General features: G+C 37.4%; 2 protein-coding genes across 2 annotated transcripts; one reads left to right on the top strand and one right to left on the bottom strand.

Annotated features, from left to right (window-relative positions):
* Positions 1-264: 264 nt before the first annotated feature.
* On the bottom strand, positions 265-4,860 carry LOC113040628 (uncharacterized). Its single transcript, XM_026198918.1, has 5 exons — positions 4,785-4,860; positions 2,671-3,000; positions 2,206-2,547; positions 1,850-1,957; positions 265-534 (listed from the first exon to the last, which is right to left on the bottom strand). Exons 1-5 carry the CDS (start codon positions 4,855-4,857, stop codon positions 473-475), a joined length of 915 nt encoding a protein of 304 aa, XP_026054703.1. The 5' UTR covers positions 4,858-4,860; the 3' UTR covers positions 265-472.
* An 8,104-nt stretch (positions 4,861-12,964) lies between these two features.
* LOC113040756 (SLAM family member 9-like) lies at positions 12,965-17,777 on the top strand. The gene is made up of 4 exons (XM_026199013.1): positions 12,965-12,992; positions 16,701-17,033; positions 17,137-17,436; positions 17,637-17,777. The coding sequence occupies exons 1-4, from the start codon at positions 12,965-12,967 to the stop codon at positions 17,774-17,776; spliced, it is 801 nt and encodes a 266-aa protein (XP_026054798.1). The 3' UTR covers position 17,777.
* Positions 17,778-17,871: the final 94 nt, after the last annotated feature.

Below are 17,871 nucleotides of genomic sequence, written 5' to 3'. Positions count from 1 at the left end.
TGGCAAATGATTACCAAAATATAATGCTTACATTTCTAGCATTTAGAGTATATTTGGTATATTTAAATATAAAGTGACTTAACAATGGAAGCAATGAAAATCAATAAGTGCTTTAACAAGTCTAAACTTAATGCAGTACACATTACAAGAATTTTTATATCCAGGGACTGCGAATGAAAATCAGCCCGAATCAATAAGTTTGGCAAGCACTGATCTAAAGCAAAACAATTATTTGAAGATAAATAGCACCACCTAGTGGTTACATTATGGTTATATAAGTTAATAGTCAAACACATTGAACTTCATCGAGAGCTGCTTAAATATGAAACCGCTAAAGGAAAGCCTTCACCACAAGCCATTAACTAACCCACAAAAACTAAATAAATGCACTTTTTTTTTTACTCAAACTGTAACTATCCAATCATTAAATGGGAAAGGGGTGCCATCAGCAATCGTGTGCAGCTGCTGATGCTCAAACAAGCATGCAAACGGTCATTGCAAATGATCCTCTCCGATCATGAGGGGTTCCTTCATCTGTACAAAAAAAAAAAAAAAAATAAAAAAAAATGGGTAACACTTTCTATGAGGCCTGTATTTATAATACATTATAAGGGTATTATTAAGACATTATAATGAATGCATAATGCATTATAAAATCACTTATAATATGTTATATCATGAATAATACATAACAATTATGATACATCATGTGAGATTAATACTCCAACTTAAAAAAAACTGCAATATTTATATGGTTACATTTTATTTTGATATGCCCCCTTAATCAATCAACTATAAGTGACTTTGCCACTACACCATTAGAGTATCAGTATGCTCAAGAATGGTAGAATCTAATAAGTTGATGTACTTGCAAATACAGTTATAGTCAGTTTATCTGTTGGTTGACCATCAAAATAAAGTGTTCGTATATATTTACAGTAGCAGACATAGTGATACTCCAACGACCGCAAGTCACAGTAGTGTAGTTGCAGAGTTACTTATCAACAGCCGTCTAAAGGGTACTATCAAAATAATCAAACTGATATTACAATAAAAATAGTTCAAAGCAATTGTGTCATATTACACATTCTTCTGATCTGATATCTGACATATAAGTGGACTTTGAACACTTTAAGTAAAGTAGCATCAGAAAAATGGCAAGATATGAGACTTATAATGCATTATAATTAAGTGGATGCAACGTGTTAATTGTGTTGTAAATCATCATACTCTTAAAAGCTATAATCACAAATAAGTAAATATTATATTTAAACTGTTCTTATAATTATTCATGAGTTCACTGTAAAAAACGACAAGTAAACTTAACTTAAACTCTTGTGTTTCTCTTTTCTTCAGTGATTCTGTTTGTTAACAGCAGCTGTTCATCACTAATTCTCAATTATCACTCAGTTAATCACTTAATCACCTAATTGCAATGTATATCTTCTTTCAGTGAACTCAACTGAATTAAGTTCAGAGTACTCATAACTGTTAGTTTTTTCAACTTAAATGGTTTAAGGCAATCAGTTTCCTCAAACGGTTTGAGTTAACATAACTTGTCAGGTTTGAGTGAGGCTGTGTCTGAAGTCAGCTGTTGTTCCTTTCTCTCTTTTCTTCAGTAATTATGTTTGTTAACAGCAGGTGTTCATCACTAAAGCTCAATTAATCACTTAATCACTTAATTGCAATGTATATCTTCTTTCAGTGAACTCAACTGAATTAAGTTCAGAGTACTTATAACTGTTAGTTTTTTCAACTTAAACGGTTTAAGGCAATCGGTTTCCTCAAACGGTTTGAGTTAAGTTAACTTGTCGGGTTTTACAGTGATACTATCTGCAAGTATACTTACCCTTTCTGGTTTTCCTGCGGCAATAGTAAATCACAGCAGCAGCAGGTACAACGACACCAACACCAATTCCTGCTACAACAGCTGAAGACAGACCTGAACCTGAAACAACTAAAGACACACAGACATTAGTGTGTGCAAATCTGTCAGACTGACCTATAACCAATATTACAAGATATCAACAGGTCTGAGAGAGCACATGTGAATCTGATTCAGTTTAAAGAATAAAGTTTCATACACTGACATCAAAAGCACCGATGCTTTGATACCAAGACATACTACAATAAAAAGAGGCAACAACATTTTCCTTTATGTTCTCCTGTAAGAGTTGTTTCCCTTTGGCCAAAAATGATACTCACCAGTCACAGAAAGAGTGAAGCTGTTAGTGTTGGTGGTACTGTAGTGGATTGTGTTGGATTTGATCTTCACTTCATAAAGTCCAGAGTCTGTGGTTCTGGTGTTTGTGATGGTCAGAGATCCAGTCTGATTGTCCAGCTTCAGTCTGTCTCTGAATCTCTCATCACACTGAACATCTTCACAGATGTGAGTCAGATCTCCAGTGATTTCAGCGATGAGAGAGTCATTAAAACACCACGTTATCACATCATTTGGTTGTTTTATTACTCCAGGATCTAGAGTAACAGATTCTCCCTCCTTCACTGACTTTCTCTTCATCGTATCTCGTTCAGCTGCAGAAACACCTGAAACACAAACCAACAGCCGCTTGAGGATCTGTTTGATTAGAAAACTCTATAACAGGAACAAACCATCAAAATTATTGTGCAAATGAGTTTCCCTGCTTTAAGCATTCATTAATCACTCACCATGGACAGACACATTGAAGGTCTCTGTATCGCTGCTGGTCTTGATCGTCAGTGTATAAAGTCCAGAGTCTGTGGTTGTGATGTTCCTGATGGTCAGAGATCCAGTCTGATGATCCAGCTTCAGTCTGTCTCTGAATCTCTCAGTGCCATCATTACACTGAACATCTGTGCAGGTCTTACTGGGATCTCCACTGATGTAAGCGATGCGAGTGTCATCAAAATACCATCTAAATCTGTCTTCTTGGTTTGTTTTAATACCGGTGAGAAGAGTAACTGAATCTCCCTCTGACATGGACACTGAGACGATTTCTGCATTAACGCTGAGTAAACCTGAAGAAGAAATGAACAGCAAATTATAAAAACACTTCTCAGAGAGTACAAAAAAACAACAACAGGAAAATGCTGTACATTGTTTTTTTCCCCCCTACAAATCGTGAAGATTGTTAATAAAGAAATATTTCTGAATGCATAATGTAACATGATATTAACAGCATTAAAACAAACCAAAGAATAACATAATTGATTTACACATTCATTCACTAAACAGATGAGAACATGGCATAGATGTCTTGAATACTTTTATATTAATTTATTGTGTTTGCATCATACAACAAACTGATGTTGTCAAAACAACATAAAAATGTCTTGCAATTAATAATAGCTGAAGTATCATTATAACAAGTAATACTGTGGTACCTTGCAGTACTTGTTAAAATAATTAATAATTCAAAACTACAGAATGAACCACATTTTAATTTTATATATATGCAAATGTTTGATTAAATCCCTAAAATAAGGTCTGTGGTTTACACAAGCTCAAGATACTTTCATGTTCTACAACAACCCACTCGTGATTTATTTTAAAACTGTTATGTTTCTTAAAAAATACGTTTGCTAACAAGTTGCTAAATGGGACTACAAACGCTGTCAGAGACATTAAACATCACCACGCCGAACAGTTTTCATTGTATAGTATTTTCCAGTTATAGTAGCTCTGCACAATTAATCGAAATTAAATCGCAAAAGCAATAAATCGCGATCAGTCAGAAGCTTTGATTGTCATGTACGTGTGTATCTTTAGTGAAGTAAATCTCCATCTGAAGATTTACTTCACTTCGCTCTCTCTCGGAAAATAAATAGCCTACGCTTTCCAGAAGAAATCCAGGAAATGTCTATCGCTGCAGCTGAATAAATAGAGGATTTAACTGCTTAATCGATACAACGTGACTAATAAACACACGACTACAGCAATATGTTTTATCTTTATTTTTATAATTTTCATCATTATAAAGTATATCTATAATGAAATGCTAATCGACATAGCCTTTATTACTGCTTAGAATCCAAGGCGATCAGATGGCTAGTGTTCAATCTGCTCCACAGCCAATCACGGGCCCCCCTCCTGAGGTATCATGGTGTAAAAACACCTTGATCTCGTAACTCCCATTACTTTCCTGCAGAGACCTATACTTGCCCCTCCTTGCTCGGCCCTGAGCTTTTTTCCCCCCTCCCCCATAATCTCACTCTAAGCTGAACTCAAAAGTTGGCAGCCCTGAGTAACGTAAAAGTGAAAGTGAAAGTGACATTCAGCCAGGTATGATGACCGATACTCAGAATTCGTGCTCTGCATTGTGCACTCGCACGCGCACACAAGGAGCAGTGGGCAGCCATTTATGCTGCGGCACCCGGGGAGCAGTGTCTTGCTCAAGGGCACCTAAGTCGTGGTATTGAAGGTGGAGAGAGAACTGTATATGCACTCCCCCCACCCACAATTCCTGCCGACTCAAGACTCGAACTCACAACCTTTCGATTGTGAGTCCGACTCTCTAACCATTAGGCCAAGATAATTTCCCAACACTAAAATAACAAACTTTATCTTTAAGTAACATTCTTAGATTTTAGCAAAAACTGCAGTGCAATAATTTCCCAAAATGTAATTTGTGTGAAAATATTACGAAGCTAGTAATCGGTCGTTAACAGGCCAGATACGCTGAAGACGGACGCAAACAGCCAGACGGAGCAGCTCACCGCTCTGTAGAAAATGTGTCTAAAATGACTAAATCATTGATTTTCAACTTGACGGAAAAATGAATTGTAGCAAATAAGCTACTTACCTTGCGCAAGCCATGAAGCCACTGCCACACTAACTAAAAACTCCGTCAATCCTCCAGCAACCGGCGCCGCCATCGCACCCAGTAGACTGGCTACGCAAAGGTGTTGAGGAACAGGGAAATAATGTCATAAAGGAGTGTGCGGCTATGGCAAGTCGTTTTAACATTTAATCTATAAACCGCATTAGTATCTAATTTAACGTTACCAGAACATATTTTTTTAGGATCTTTTCCAGTAAGTAATAATACTTACTCATTAACTACCTGTGCTTAGGTATAATGTCTTTTGTAAAGTTACTCGCACTTATTCATTAGATACTAGTGCTTATTTATTAAGTGCTATTACTTATTCATTAGAAAATAGTACTTATTTATTAGGTACTAGTACTTATTCATTAGTACTTTATTAGATACCAGTACTTATTTTGCATCTGCTAAATGAATAAATGTATATATATATATATATTAGTGGTGGGCCGTTATCGACGTTAACGTGCTGCGTTAAAGCAAGACTCTTATCGGGCGATAAAAAAAAAATCGCCGTTAATCTATTCTGAAAGTTGGGTTGGGAGCTGGGTCTATACTAAGCAAGCTATGATGACTTTCACCTTGATATTTTATATAACTGACTCGCTGAGGCCAGCCTTAAAAGATGCTCAGGACAGTTGACGGGCCACTGCTGCGCATCGTCACGAAAGCTTATCTTTCTCACGTGTTATTAAGCCGTACCGCTTGTCGATTTAAACATTAAAGCATCCAAAAACTAGACGCGGAAAAGCTGAACAGAGTAGCTGGTTACTGGTGTTCGGTGCGCACGAGAGAGAGAGAGAGAGAGAGAGAGAGAGAGAGAGAGCCGCGCATCACGGACAGCGACACTGAACCGAGAACCGAGAAAGGCATCTCAAAACACTTGAGCATCGAATTTGCTTATTTTTGCTCTTGTGCCGACAAATACATACAAAATATGTCAAAATATCCACCTTGGAAATTATGCTCGAAAAAACTGTGTGAAAGTGAAAGTAAACAGTTGAGGAAAAAATGGGATGTGTATTATATTGGATGCGTTCATCGTCTCTTAAAGTGACTGCGGCTAATTTAGCTACTGGCTGCTGTAATGTTAATACAAGAAAATGAAAGAAAATCTCTCACTGCTATTGACTACTTTGTAGTTTTAACAGTCAAACCAAAAATTATTCAGACACCAGGTATCATTTTTGATATATAGCAAAACTGTAATAATGTGAGAAATGTTGAAGGTGTCTGAATAAATGTAGGTTTGATTGTATATTTCATTTTTACATTGAAGACTATCCAGTGCTATTTTACATTTAATTATTTGGTTTCTGTACCTTGAAACCTACAAACTTGAAAAAAACTTAAACATTGGTGTGAAACAGGCGTAAGGTTGTTTGCACCTTGTGCAATGTGGAATTAGTTTACAGCTTTTTCAAGCACTTTGGGATGTATTTTGGAAACAGGAGATGAGCCCCTTTTCTAATGCACCACCTAGCTTGATAAACCCCTTCTCAAAGACTTACTGTTTGTCAGTTTTATTTGGGTAACACACATATTCTGAATGCCTTCGGCAGAATTCGAATGAGCCATTTTAATCTAGATTAATTTCAAGATCACAGTGAGATTAATCTAGATTAAATTTTTTTATCTATGCCCACCACTAATATATATATATATATATATATATATATATATATATATTATATATATATATATATATATATATATATATATATATATATATATTTGACCTTTTTTTCCGATAAAGTAAATGTTTGTCTAAAAAAACCAAAAGGTTTGGTTATTTTTGTGCCATGTACAGTAGAGACCATGAACAGAACATGTACAGAGCCTTAATGTAAAAACATTTAGTGTCTGTAACACAAGTGCTATATGCAAAAAAAGAAAAAAAAAAGTTTCACATACAGCTCTGGTATGATATTTATTTTTTACTGAAGTAAAAATAGGAAATAACAGATAATAAAACTGGTGTTTTATTTCCATCCTGCCACCGGAGGTCACTAAATGACCAAAAAACACATTGTTTATGAAATTACATTGTTTACAAACGGACAAAATACATTTTCTATGTGCTTGTGTACAAATAATTGTTTTCTTTTTTACATGGTTTCCTCAGAAAAGTACATCCATCTCCTTATTCCTGTTTCAACGTATTGCTACCATACTGGGCAGAAATAAAAAATTTAGTAGGTATCCATTAAAGGCTTAGTTCATCGAAAAATCTAAATTATGTCATTAATAACTCACCCTCATGTCGTTCCAAACCCTTAAGACCTCCGTTTATCTTCAGAACACTGTTTAAGATATTTTCAAATTGAACTGAATCGTTTTAAATGGTTTGCGTCTCCAATACGCATTAATCCACAAATGACTTAAGCTGTTAACTTTTTTAATGTGGCTGACACTCCCTCTGAGTTCAAACAAACCAATATCCCGGAGTAATTCATTTACTCAAACAGTACACTGACTGAACTGCTGTGAAGAGAGAACTGAAGATGAACACTGAGTTGAGCCAGATAATGAACAATAGACTGACTCATTCACGAGTGAAGAACCGTTTTCTGTCAGACGTGTCCGATTCGTGAACCGAGGAGCTGATGATACTGCGCATGTGTGATTCAGCGTGAAACAGACCGACACAGAGCGTCTGAACTGAACTGATTCTTTTGGTGATTGATTCTGAACTGATTCTGTGCTAGTGTTGTGAGCGCAGGTAAACCGAAGGCTTGAATCAAGGGCAATCATCGCAAATGACGCCATTACGTCGAGCGCAAAAGAACTGGTGAACCGTTTCCTTCAACCGGTTTATTGAATCGAACTGTCCGAAAGAACTACTGGTGATCCGAAAACCGGTGCAACCAGTTCTTCACTCGTGAACGAGTCAGTCTGTTGTTCATTATCTGGCTCGGCTCGGTGTTCATCTTCACAGCAGTTCAGTCAATGTACTGTTTGAGTGCATGCATTACTCCGGGATATTGGTTTGTTTTAACTCTGAGGGAGTGTCAGCAACATTAAAAAAAGATGAAAATACCATGAAAATAGATACTAGTATGGCTTATAGATTAAATGTTAAATTGGCTTTCCATAGTGTGGATGCTGTGCGCTTTGGGTGTGCGAGGTTGGTGCATGGCATTTTATCTTTAGGAGTGGCTCTTCTCCAATAAGTACCTACCACATCAAATAGGACAGAACAAGTTTGGTTCCATAGCAACCAAAAGCACACTATCTGATAACACTAGGAATGTGGCTAAGCAACTCTTAACTCAAGTCTCTCAAAAACAGAAATATAATTCACATAAAAAGGGATTCTTCTTTAATTAATTCATAGAAAAACCTTTCTTTGAATTAATTTGCATATACTTTAGGGCATTGTGCATGCTGTTACTGTTCTTGTATATTGTGTTTTGTGTATTGTATGTTTTATACATGCTTATGATGGATCACTAGTTAATATAACCTCATCTATATGATGTTTGGTATATATTTTCCACTGAAAAAACAATAAGTAAATTTACTTAATTTTTATTTCGCAAGTTTTTGCACAAGCATTTTTCAAGTAAATTTACACATTTGGAAATGATAACTAAGTTAAATAAAAATAAAACAACGAATAAGTACATGTATCTTGACCTGTTAAATTTTATTGAGTAAATTTAAATGAAATTAATGCATTTAGCAGACACCTTTATCCAAAGCGACTTACAGTGCATTCAGGCTGACAATTTTCACCTATCATGTGTTCCCAGGGAATCAAACCCACAACATTGGGCTTGTTAAAGCAATGCTCTACCACTTGAGCTACAGGAACACTTCAAGATTTTGTGACAAAAATAAGTGCAAATTTCACTTACAAATCTGATATAATTAAGTAAAATCATTTGTTCTTGTAAATATGTTTTACTTGTTTTATGCATTGCTGGTAATTAATTTAAACTTAAGATCACTTTAAAATAGTTTAAACAGCTTAAGCAATAGTAAACATCCATGGCATATTAAACACATTACAACTCCAACATTAGCAGTTCTGTGAATAGATATGACAGCTTCTTAATCTCATTATCAAAACATGACTAATAGACTGTAGTTACAAATAAAAACCTGAAACAAAGATTCTAGAAATTTCTAAATGTAAATTTTTTTTTTTCAAAACAGTTTTATCAAATGAGGGTAAATAAGTCTCACACTTCTGTCCCTTTTAACCAGTTTACAGCAAAGACAACATGAAGGAGTGGATGCACGTGATAAATATTCTGCAATTAAGAGAGTGTATATTATATATTGATGCCTATGCGACACATTAGTTTAATAAGAATCTTAAAGATTCCAGGAATTCCAGGAGTAGATGCTGAGCTAAGAGCCCTCAAAACCATGTTAAGCTTTTGCCAGGCTTCGGCCTTGACTATTCATTCATCAAGATCCTCTGATTCAAACTGGTCTTTCTCATAAACTCACTTTAGCAGAGACCAACTGGAGCCCCAAAGTTCATCAGGACTCTTTATCAAACAGGCGAAACTTGCATGTATCAAACTTAGTCTTATTAATTGATCAATTAAGTATCATATGCAGCTTTTACAAATGTGTGTTTGAACTAGGAAACAGATGTTTCCTTCAGATATCAAATTGTACCATAGCTTTATGTCTTTATTTCACTTATCTTTACTGCTTAAGCTTTAACCCCTCTTTCTATGCCAAATGTATGCTTGTGTGTGTGTGTGTGTGTGTGTGTGTGTGTGTATGTTAGACTACATAAACACTAAGTGTTTAGTACCATTTAGCACAGTGAATAACACGCTATGAAGGGCAGGGCGCACAAATAGTATGGTCTAAGCATGGGAGCTGAACATGCAGCAGCTGTGACCAACCATTTCACCAGCTTACCACACCTGGCAAAATTAATTGTATAACCTAGCTCCACATTCTGTTTGATCTTGCATTAATCTTGCATAATAACGTGCTATTTTGATTTGTGAATGAGTTGCATGTGACATCATGACTGAGCCCACCTCATCTGATCACATGTTAGTTTCCTATGCATGCTGACAGTGCAGAAAAATCGTTGCTCTGCTTGGGCTGTGATGTGAGTTTGCAGTGGTCTCCTAGCAACATGTGACCCATGAAGTGGTCACTTCACTTACCTACTTATTTGTATTTTTTAGTATTTTTTATTCTTTTATTGTGTTTTTTGTTCTAAAGCTGTCATTCTGTTGCACTGCGGAGCTTCTGACACGAAAACAAATTCCTCGTATGTGTGAACATACCTGGCAATAAAGCTCATTCATTCATTCATTCATTCATTCATTAAAGTGTGAGCAGACTCTTCTGGGTTAATCTAAAATCAGCACTCGCTCCACAGACTTTTGTGTAATCAAAGAACTGCGTGTACCCAAAGTTAACTCTTTCAGCAGCCATACAGGCTAATCCCTTTGCTGCTAGCTGTCAGCATCTGACTGACACTTAAACAGGTGTGCGTGTAAAGTGTAACTTTCAAGCCACTCCTCTCTCTCTCTCTCTCTTTCTCTCCCTCTCATTCCTGGTTTCACTTCCTGTTTGTGCTAACAATTGTTTAGACTCAGGTTTCCCCTTCCTCACATTTGTTGGTTCAATTTGTGTTATTTTTACTTTGACTTTATTCTACCTCTCTGTGATTCCATTTCCTTTATTTAGTTTTTAGCCTGAAGGTACAGATTCAGCTAAGTTTATTCTAATTAAATATGAGATTTAATTAAATCAAATTTTTTATTTTTTATCAATCCTTTTAGTTTCCTAAAGCTATTAGGACATTGTCATTTAACATTTCAGCTATTTGACCATCACCATCTTCCCTGTTACTATAGATTAGAGCAGTTCTAACAACTGTTGTCCCCTTAATGAATTGTACAGGTTTTAGTAGCCTAATTCCTGTCTCTTCTATTATCTCTTGTGTTCCCACAAGTGTGCCAGTATGCCGCAGACATTCCACAGACATCCAGCCCTGCCAGCTCAACAGGACCACCTGCAAACCCAGCAGAGAACTGTGATGGACATCCTTCAGCCCAAAGCAGCCAATGACCTGCATGGCAGAGAAAGGAACAGCGAGACTGTGACACAAGTGGACACCTGACACCTAGCCTGAACCACCAGGTTCTGACCAGCATCATCCTCTCCTTGGCCCACAGCCTCACGGAGCTCAGACAGGAGGTAAATAAACTGAACTCGCAAGCCACAGAGTTCTACAGGGAACTGACACCTTCTCAATGAGAGAAAGCACAGAACGGATGTAAAGAACCTTACAGAATGCCGCAACAGAAGGAAATCACCAGTCTACAGGAGGCTCTAACAGCTGCTACACACCAAGTGATGCTGGAAAAAGCCATCAGACAGGGCTTGGAAAGAGAACTTTTTCACACAAAGTCACTGTTAAAAACAACGTATGTGGAACTTAATGAGATAGACACCAGAGCTGAGGTGTGAGAAAGCCATCTGCATGGAGCCAGAGCTGAAATCCAAGTCCTTGCTCAGAAACAGAGACCATGAGGACATCAAAGGAACTGACCCTGAGAGTGGCCTCACCAGCAGCTTAAACAAGCGATCATAAAGGAATTCTCAGACCCAGAGTCTGAACATGGACGGACTGCTGCCCTAGACACCAAAAAGGGCCGGCATGAAAATCCCCATGCTTACCTCCACAGACTTTGATGAGCTTACTTCGGAGCTCGCAATTACCCTGGCATGGAGGAGGACACCAGCTTCAAGAGCCTTTTCCTCCAAAACCTCCATCCTGACACAGAAGGCTTTTAACAAGAACAAGGCCTCCACTAAAGGTGTTTGTAAGACCACTCTGATTCTGAACTACACATCCCAGAATCCAAAGCAGGCACCAGATGGGACCCAGCATTGCCATGATGCAAGACTCTTCTGCAGAAAGCCTCTAGCCAGTGGAGGGCAGAACATCACAATGACAAAAGACTTAAGTTCCAGACCAACCACTGGGAGAAGCAATGGAAAAGGGCATCCTCATCCTGCAAATACTATGGTATGTCCAACAGCAGCCAACCACAACATCCTCCTCCACACCCTTCACACAGGTGCCAAACGGTGACTACACAAGGATAGGTGGACATGCCTGCTTCTGGGTTACAGGAGCTGCTGTCACTAGCAAAAGAGCTCTTTGAACAAAACTCGACTGAGGAGTACTGAGAAGGACAAACTTCTGACTCCTTGCCTGATGCAACATAGCATCAGAACCCTCCAAGAGAGGAGTATTCCTTAAACCCCAGAAGCAATCAGACAATGTTGCATGGATCAATAGGCCCACATGCCAATAAGCGAAACCTCTACCAACACAACTCAGGCAAGCTCAAGTTGATGCCACCACAAGAGCCAAGCGACACCGCAAACACCCGATTTCCAGAGGCGTTCAAGCAAAACAGAGGGCTAATAACCACCTGTTTCTCTCCTGACATCATCACTAGGTCAGTCTGAAATTCTCTGCACACTAGAGAATCTCAATAGCAATTCTCTGTCTTCCTGACTGTTCAACATTGCAGGTACCATGGATAGCCTACTGGCTAACAACATTGACAAACTACCATCTTACCAAGACCAACTCACTTCAGGATGACAGGTGACACCTGCTGCTTAGGCTCTAGGACCCACACCTTGCCACAGCCTATATCACCACAGCGCACCACAACCACTCCTGGAGGCACCAACAGCCAGAGAGCCACCACTGTCTCCCAGCCGTGAGTGGAAGATGCGTGTCCAATTGCTCTACACATTTGACGTCGATCGCTGATCTATTGGACGGACAACAATGGTCGAAAGGGGGAATTATGTAGAATTTGGATCAATCAGACACACAACTATTTGTTACATTTAACAAATAATATCTAACGCCTCCTCATCTAACCAAAGGGTCTATGGACCCTTCCCCCAAAAGGAAGCTATCACCTCAAATAAGACAGAACAAGCCTCTGATTCCATATCAACCATAGGAACACTAACACTAGGTTTACAACACCCCAGGAATGTGGCTAAGCAACTCTTAATTCAAGTCTCTCAAAAACAGACACATAATGCACATAAAAAGGGACTTTTCTATTATGAATTCATACAAAAAACTTTCTTTAAATTAATTCCAGATCATCCACTGGGAGAAGCCATGGAAAATGGCATCCTCATCCTGCAAACACCACGGTATGTGGTATGAACCCCACAATCTAATTTCATATGCAAGACACAATTCTAGAAACAAAGAGTTTGTAAAACTTCCCTCCGAAAGGTACCATTCCTCATTGGATAACTCAGATCCTGAGAGTGTGACATCATCTCCCTATATAGATCACTGATCACCAGAACAGGTGGTTCTTTTAAATTCAGGAATTCCAGGAGAAGATGCTGAGCTAAGAGCTCTCAAAACCACACTAAGCTGATGTGAGGCCTCCAGCCTTGACTATTCATTCATCAAGATCCTTTGATTCGAATTGGTCTTTCCTCATAAAACCACTTCAGCAGATACCAACTGGAGCCCCAAAGTGCATCAGGACTCTTTTACAAAAAGACAATTAGTTATTAATTATTAATTGATACATTTAAGTATCATATGCACCTGTTTTCAAAGGAGTTTGAACTAGGAAACTGATATTTCCTTCAGGCTGTAGATTTGCTGAATATCTTCCATTTATGTCAAAAATTTTAGAAAAAGTTATGTCAGCTCAATTGAGCTCCTTCCTGCAAAAAAATGATCTGTATGAAGAATTTCAGTCAGATTTCAGGCCCCACCATAGCATAGAAACTGCACTTGTTAAAATTACAAATGACCTGCTCCTTATTTCAGATCAAGGCTGCATCTCATTTCTAGTCTTACTTGATCTTAGTGCTGCGTTCGACACCATAGATCATGACATACTCATAGATCGATTACAAAACTATACAGGTATTCAAGGGCAGGCTCTAAGATGGTTTAGATCCTACCTGTCCAATCGCTACCATTTTGTTTATTTAAATGGGGAGTCATCTCATTTATCACCAGTAAAATATGGAGTGCCACAAGGATCTGTACTAGGTCCCCTTCTATTTTCAATATACATACAAGACCAGATGAAACTTCTCAATTATCTAAGCTAACAGAGTGTGTTAAAAATGTTAAAAAATTTTCTCCTATTAAATTCAGGTAAAACAGAGATATTAATTATTGGACCAAAAAACACTACACAGAATCTTGTAGATTACAATTTGCAACTAGACGGATGTACTGTTACTTTCTCTACAGTCAGAAATCTGGGTGTTATATTAGACAGCAATTTGTCTTTTGAAAATCATATTTCCAATGTTACAAAAACTGCATTCTTCCATCTTAGAAACATTTCCAAGCTACGAAACATGTTATCTGTTTCTGATGCAGAAAAGCTAGTTCATGCATTCATGACCTCTAGACTGGACTATTGTAATGCACTTCTAGGTGGTTGTCCTGCTTCGTCAATAAACAAGCTACAGGTAGTCCAAAATGCAGCAGCTAGAGTCCTTACCAGGTCAAGAAAATATGATCATATTACCCCAATTTTACAGTCTCTGCACTGGCTACCTATTAAGTTCTGTTACAAATTATCATTACTTACCTATAAGGCCCTAAATGGTTTAGCTCCAGCGTACCTAACTAGCCTTCTACCACGTTACAACCCATCACGCACCCTAAGGTCACAAAACACTGGACTTTTGGTAGTTCCTAGGATAACAAAGTCCACTAAAGGAGGTAGAGCTTTCTCACATTTGGCTCCCAAACTCTGGAATTGCCTTCCTGATAATGTTCGGGGTTCAGACACACTCTCTCTGTTTAAATCTAGATTGAAAACACATCTCTTTCCCCAAGCATTCGAATAATGCATCTCTTAAATTGTGACTGCAGTTGCATCCAATCAAATGCGCATTCTTATTCTTTAGCTTGGTTTAAACTAATTAATTTTAGTTTGTTGGATCAGCAGCTATGCTAATGATATCTCTATTTGTTTCTATGTTTTGTGGTAACTAGGATTTACACAAGCTCCAGTCTGGATCCAGAACACCTGAGAAGAGATGATGCTGACCCTCAGAGGACCTCAGATGATGCTAACCTTGAAACAACAACAGAACTAACAAATATTGCTACAAGTGTGACTGCATCATATAATAATTACTGTTAATAATGTTCATCGTCTGGATGACTATGTCTTGTATTAATTCTGAAAAATTAATTCTTAATCTGAAAAATCCTGTCAAACGTGCACAGACTGACAGTCACCACTACTACTAAATATTGTAGAAACGTAATTTTCTGTAAAGTTGCTTTGTAATGATTTGTATTGTAAAAATAGCTATACAAATGAACTTGAACTGAATATCAAACTGTACCATATCCATCTCTTTATTTCTTTTCTCTTTTAAGCTTTAACCCTTTTTACTATGCCAACTGTATGCATATGTGTGTGTGTGTGTGTGTGTGTATGTTAGACTATTTTAAGTGTTCATGTAGTAAGTAAAGTCTTATTTGTATCGCACTTGATCTTGTTCATTGTTTGCTCTTAACAGAAGACCCTAATCATGCAGATTTTAGCTACATGCTCTAAATTTTATTGTACAGTAAGAAAGTTATTTTCCTTGAACAGGAAAGTAGCGTTCTGAGACTTGACAGATAGTTGACACTGAGAGGTCAAGTAAATACTAACAGTGGATCTAAATATTTTTAATATATCATAATAACTAGTTATGATTGATTATTCATATTTCCCCCTTGAGCTGATTCGCAATATCTTTGTCAAACACAGTTTCTCATCATGGTGCCTGCAGATTAAATAATAAATGGTAGGTTCAGTGTTGAGGTTCAGTGTTGAGCGATGATCTGCTGTCAGTATTATTCATGGTAAAGTCAGACTGTGAAGTTCATAAAAATAGGACAGGAAGATTCTCTTCACCTACAAACCAAACACACATCAAACAAATGGGCACTTTCCTGTAAAAGCTGTGTGTCCACAAAGCAGTTCACACACAAGAAAACTAACCACAGCAGGTTTCAGTTTGACTTGAAGATGCTAGAGTTACATTTCAATGAGACTAACAATGAGAGATGGCAAATGGTTTTAACCTGGTTTTTTTTTTCTTTTCTTTCAAAACAACTGAGAGTTGACTACAACAATTTGAAATTCAGAAATCTCTATTTTACAGTGATGATCAATTTGATAAATTGATAAAAATAATGTTTTCTCCCATTAAGAACAGTTAAAGATCCAATAATAACTAGAAGAATATTAATAACTATCCTCATTGTGTCTCTCTCTCTCTCTCTGTGTGTGTGTGTGTGTGTGTGTGTGAACTAGGAGGATCAAAAATTGTGGGAGGATTCACGCTCCAGTTTAATACTGCTGTGTTTGGTTACATCAGTTTGATTGTTTTAGCAGATAGTGTTATTAGCTCAGACTTTCTCTGAACTATTAAAGAAAATGTCTCAAGTGTTAGTTTTGTTCTGTTTGTATTGGTGTCATCTGATTGGTAAGTTATGCATGTATTTTTATGGCTTACTGTCATAGTGTCACACATCAGGTCTGTGCTTATAAACTTTATTTAGGTGCACAGGATCTCACAGTGAATAAAAAGACAATCAGTGAATTTAAATTTTTGTGGGGGGGCGGGGGGGCAATGTCTGCATTTTAGAGGTTGTTACATTGTAAACATTTATTTAGTGGACGTTACATGAGATAAACATTTTAATTAAAAAAGAAAAATACAGAAATTGTCGGAATTCATGACTTACTACAGAAGTCATGGGAATCTTTTCTAATGGATGTTGTTCTGTTTGCATATAAACATTACAATTTACAACTGACTTTAGACTTTGCGTCTTAATTTCTGACTAAACCTGTTCACGTTCAGCAGGTGTGTCTGGTGCTGAGACAAACAAAATACAATCAGTTTCAAGAATGGAGGGAGATTCTGTCACTCTAAACACTGATGTTACTGACGTACATGAAGATGACGACATACTGTGGAATTTTGGAGCCAAAAAGATTGCTGAAATCAATATAGCTACTGGAATCTTCATCACAAATGATGATGTTCTTGACGGGAGATTCAGAGACAGACTGAAGCTGGACGATCAAACTGGATCTCTGACTATCACAAACATCACAACTCAACACACTGGAGTCTATAAACTAGAGATAAGAGGACAAAAACTTTCTTTAAAAACATTCAGTGTTTCTGTCTATGGTGAATAAGAGGTTATTTATAACATAGGCTACTTTATATGATAGAACATTTAAAAAGTTGACAAACTTAATTGTTATTATCCATATTTCTCTGATGTTTTCAGCTCGTCTGCCTGTTCCTGTCATCAGCAGTAACACTTCACAATGTTCATCATCATCTTCTTCATCTCAGCAGAATTGTTCATTGTTGTGTTCAGTGGTGAATGTGGGTCATGTGACTCTCTCCTGGTACAAAGGAAACAGTTTATTGTCCAGCATCAGTGTGTCTGATCTCAGCATCAGTCTCTCTCTACCTCTGGAGGTGGAATATCAGGAGAAAAACAGCTACAGCTGTGTGATCAACAATCCCATCACAAACCAGACCACACATCTGGACATCAACAAACTCTGTCAACCATGTTCAGGTACAGCAGAGCTGCAGTTAGTTGGTTGTTTATTTATCTATAGAGAACACTTTTCTTCAATAGCAGAAGTGGGATTTTGCTAAATTGTCATAATGAGACTAAAGTCAGTTTATTGAAAATCACAATTCCGTTTCATTATTGGTTATTTGCCCTCTCTCTCTCTGTCTCTGTCTGTCTCTCTCTCTCTCTCTCTCTCTCAGAATGCCAGGGTCAATGTTGTGCTACTTCGGAAGCTGTGATCCGATTGGTCCTCTCTGCCTTGGTGGGCGTGGCTACTGTGTTTTTTCTGGTTTATGACATCACATCTACAAGTGGAGGAGACAAAAAACGGATATCATAAAAAAAGTGAGATTTCGGATCTTTAGTCTGTAAATATAAAAATACATAGTCTTACAATCTAAATTTAAATTCCAGTTGAAATAAAATTATCAAAAA

The sequence above is a fragment of the Carassius auratus genome, chromosome 22 (genome assembly GCF_003368295.1).
Source record: "Carassius auratus strain Wakin chromosome 22, ASM336829v1, whole genome shotgun sequence".
Lineage (NCBI taxonomy): Eukaryota > Metazoa > Chordata > Actinopteri > Cypriniformes > Cyprinidae > Carassius > Carassius auratus.
The sequence above is the reverse complement of the archived record's forward strand: the minus strand, read 5'-3'. Positions and strand labels throughout refer to the sequence as shown.

Coding starts and splice junctions, on each gene's coding strand:
- LOC113040756 (XM_026199013.1), top strand. CDS start 12,965: ATGGCATCCTCATCCTGCAAACACCACG. Junction 12,993..16,700: donor CTCATCCTGCAAACACCACG/GTATGTGGTATG, acceptor CACGTTCAGCAG/GTGTGTCTGGTGCTGAGACA. Junction 17,034..17,136: donor ATTCAGTGTTTCTGTCTATG/GTGAATAAGAGG, acceptor TGATGTTTTCAG/CTCGTCTGCCTGTTCCTGTC.
- LOC113040628 (XM_026198918.1), bottom strand. CDS start 4,857: ATGGCGGCGCCGGTTGCTGGAGGATTGACGGAGTTTTTAGTTAGTGTG. Junction 2,548..2,670: donor CTTCAATGTGTCTGTCCATG/GTGAGTGATTAA, acceptor TTTGTGTTTCAG/GTGTTTCTGCAGCTGAACGA. Junction 1,958..2,205: donor CTTCACTCTTTCTGTGACTG/GTGAGTATCATT, acceptor GTGTGTCTTTAG/TTGTTTCAGGTTCAGGTCTG.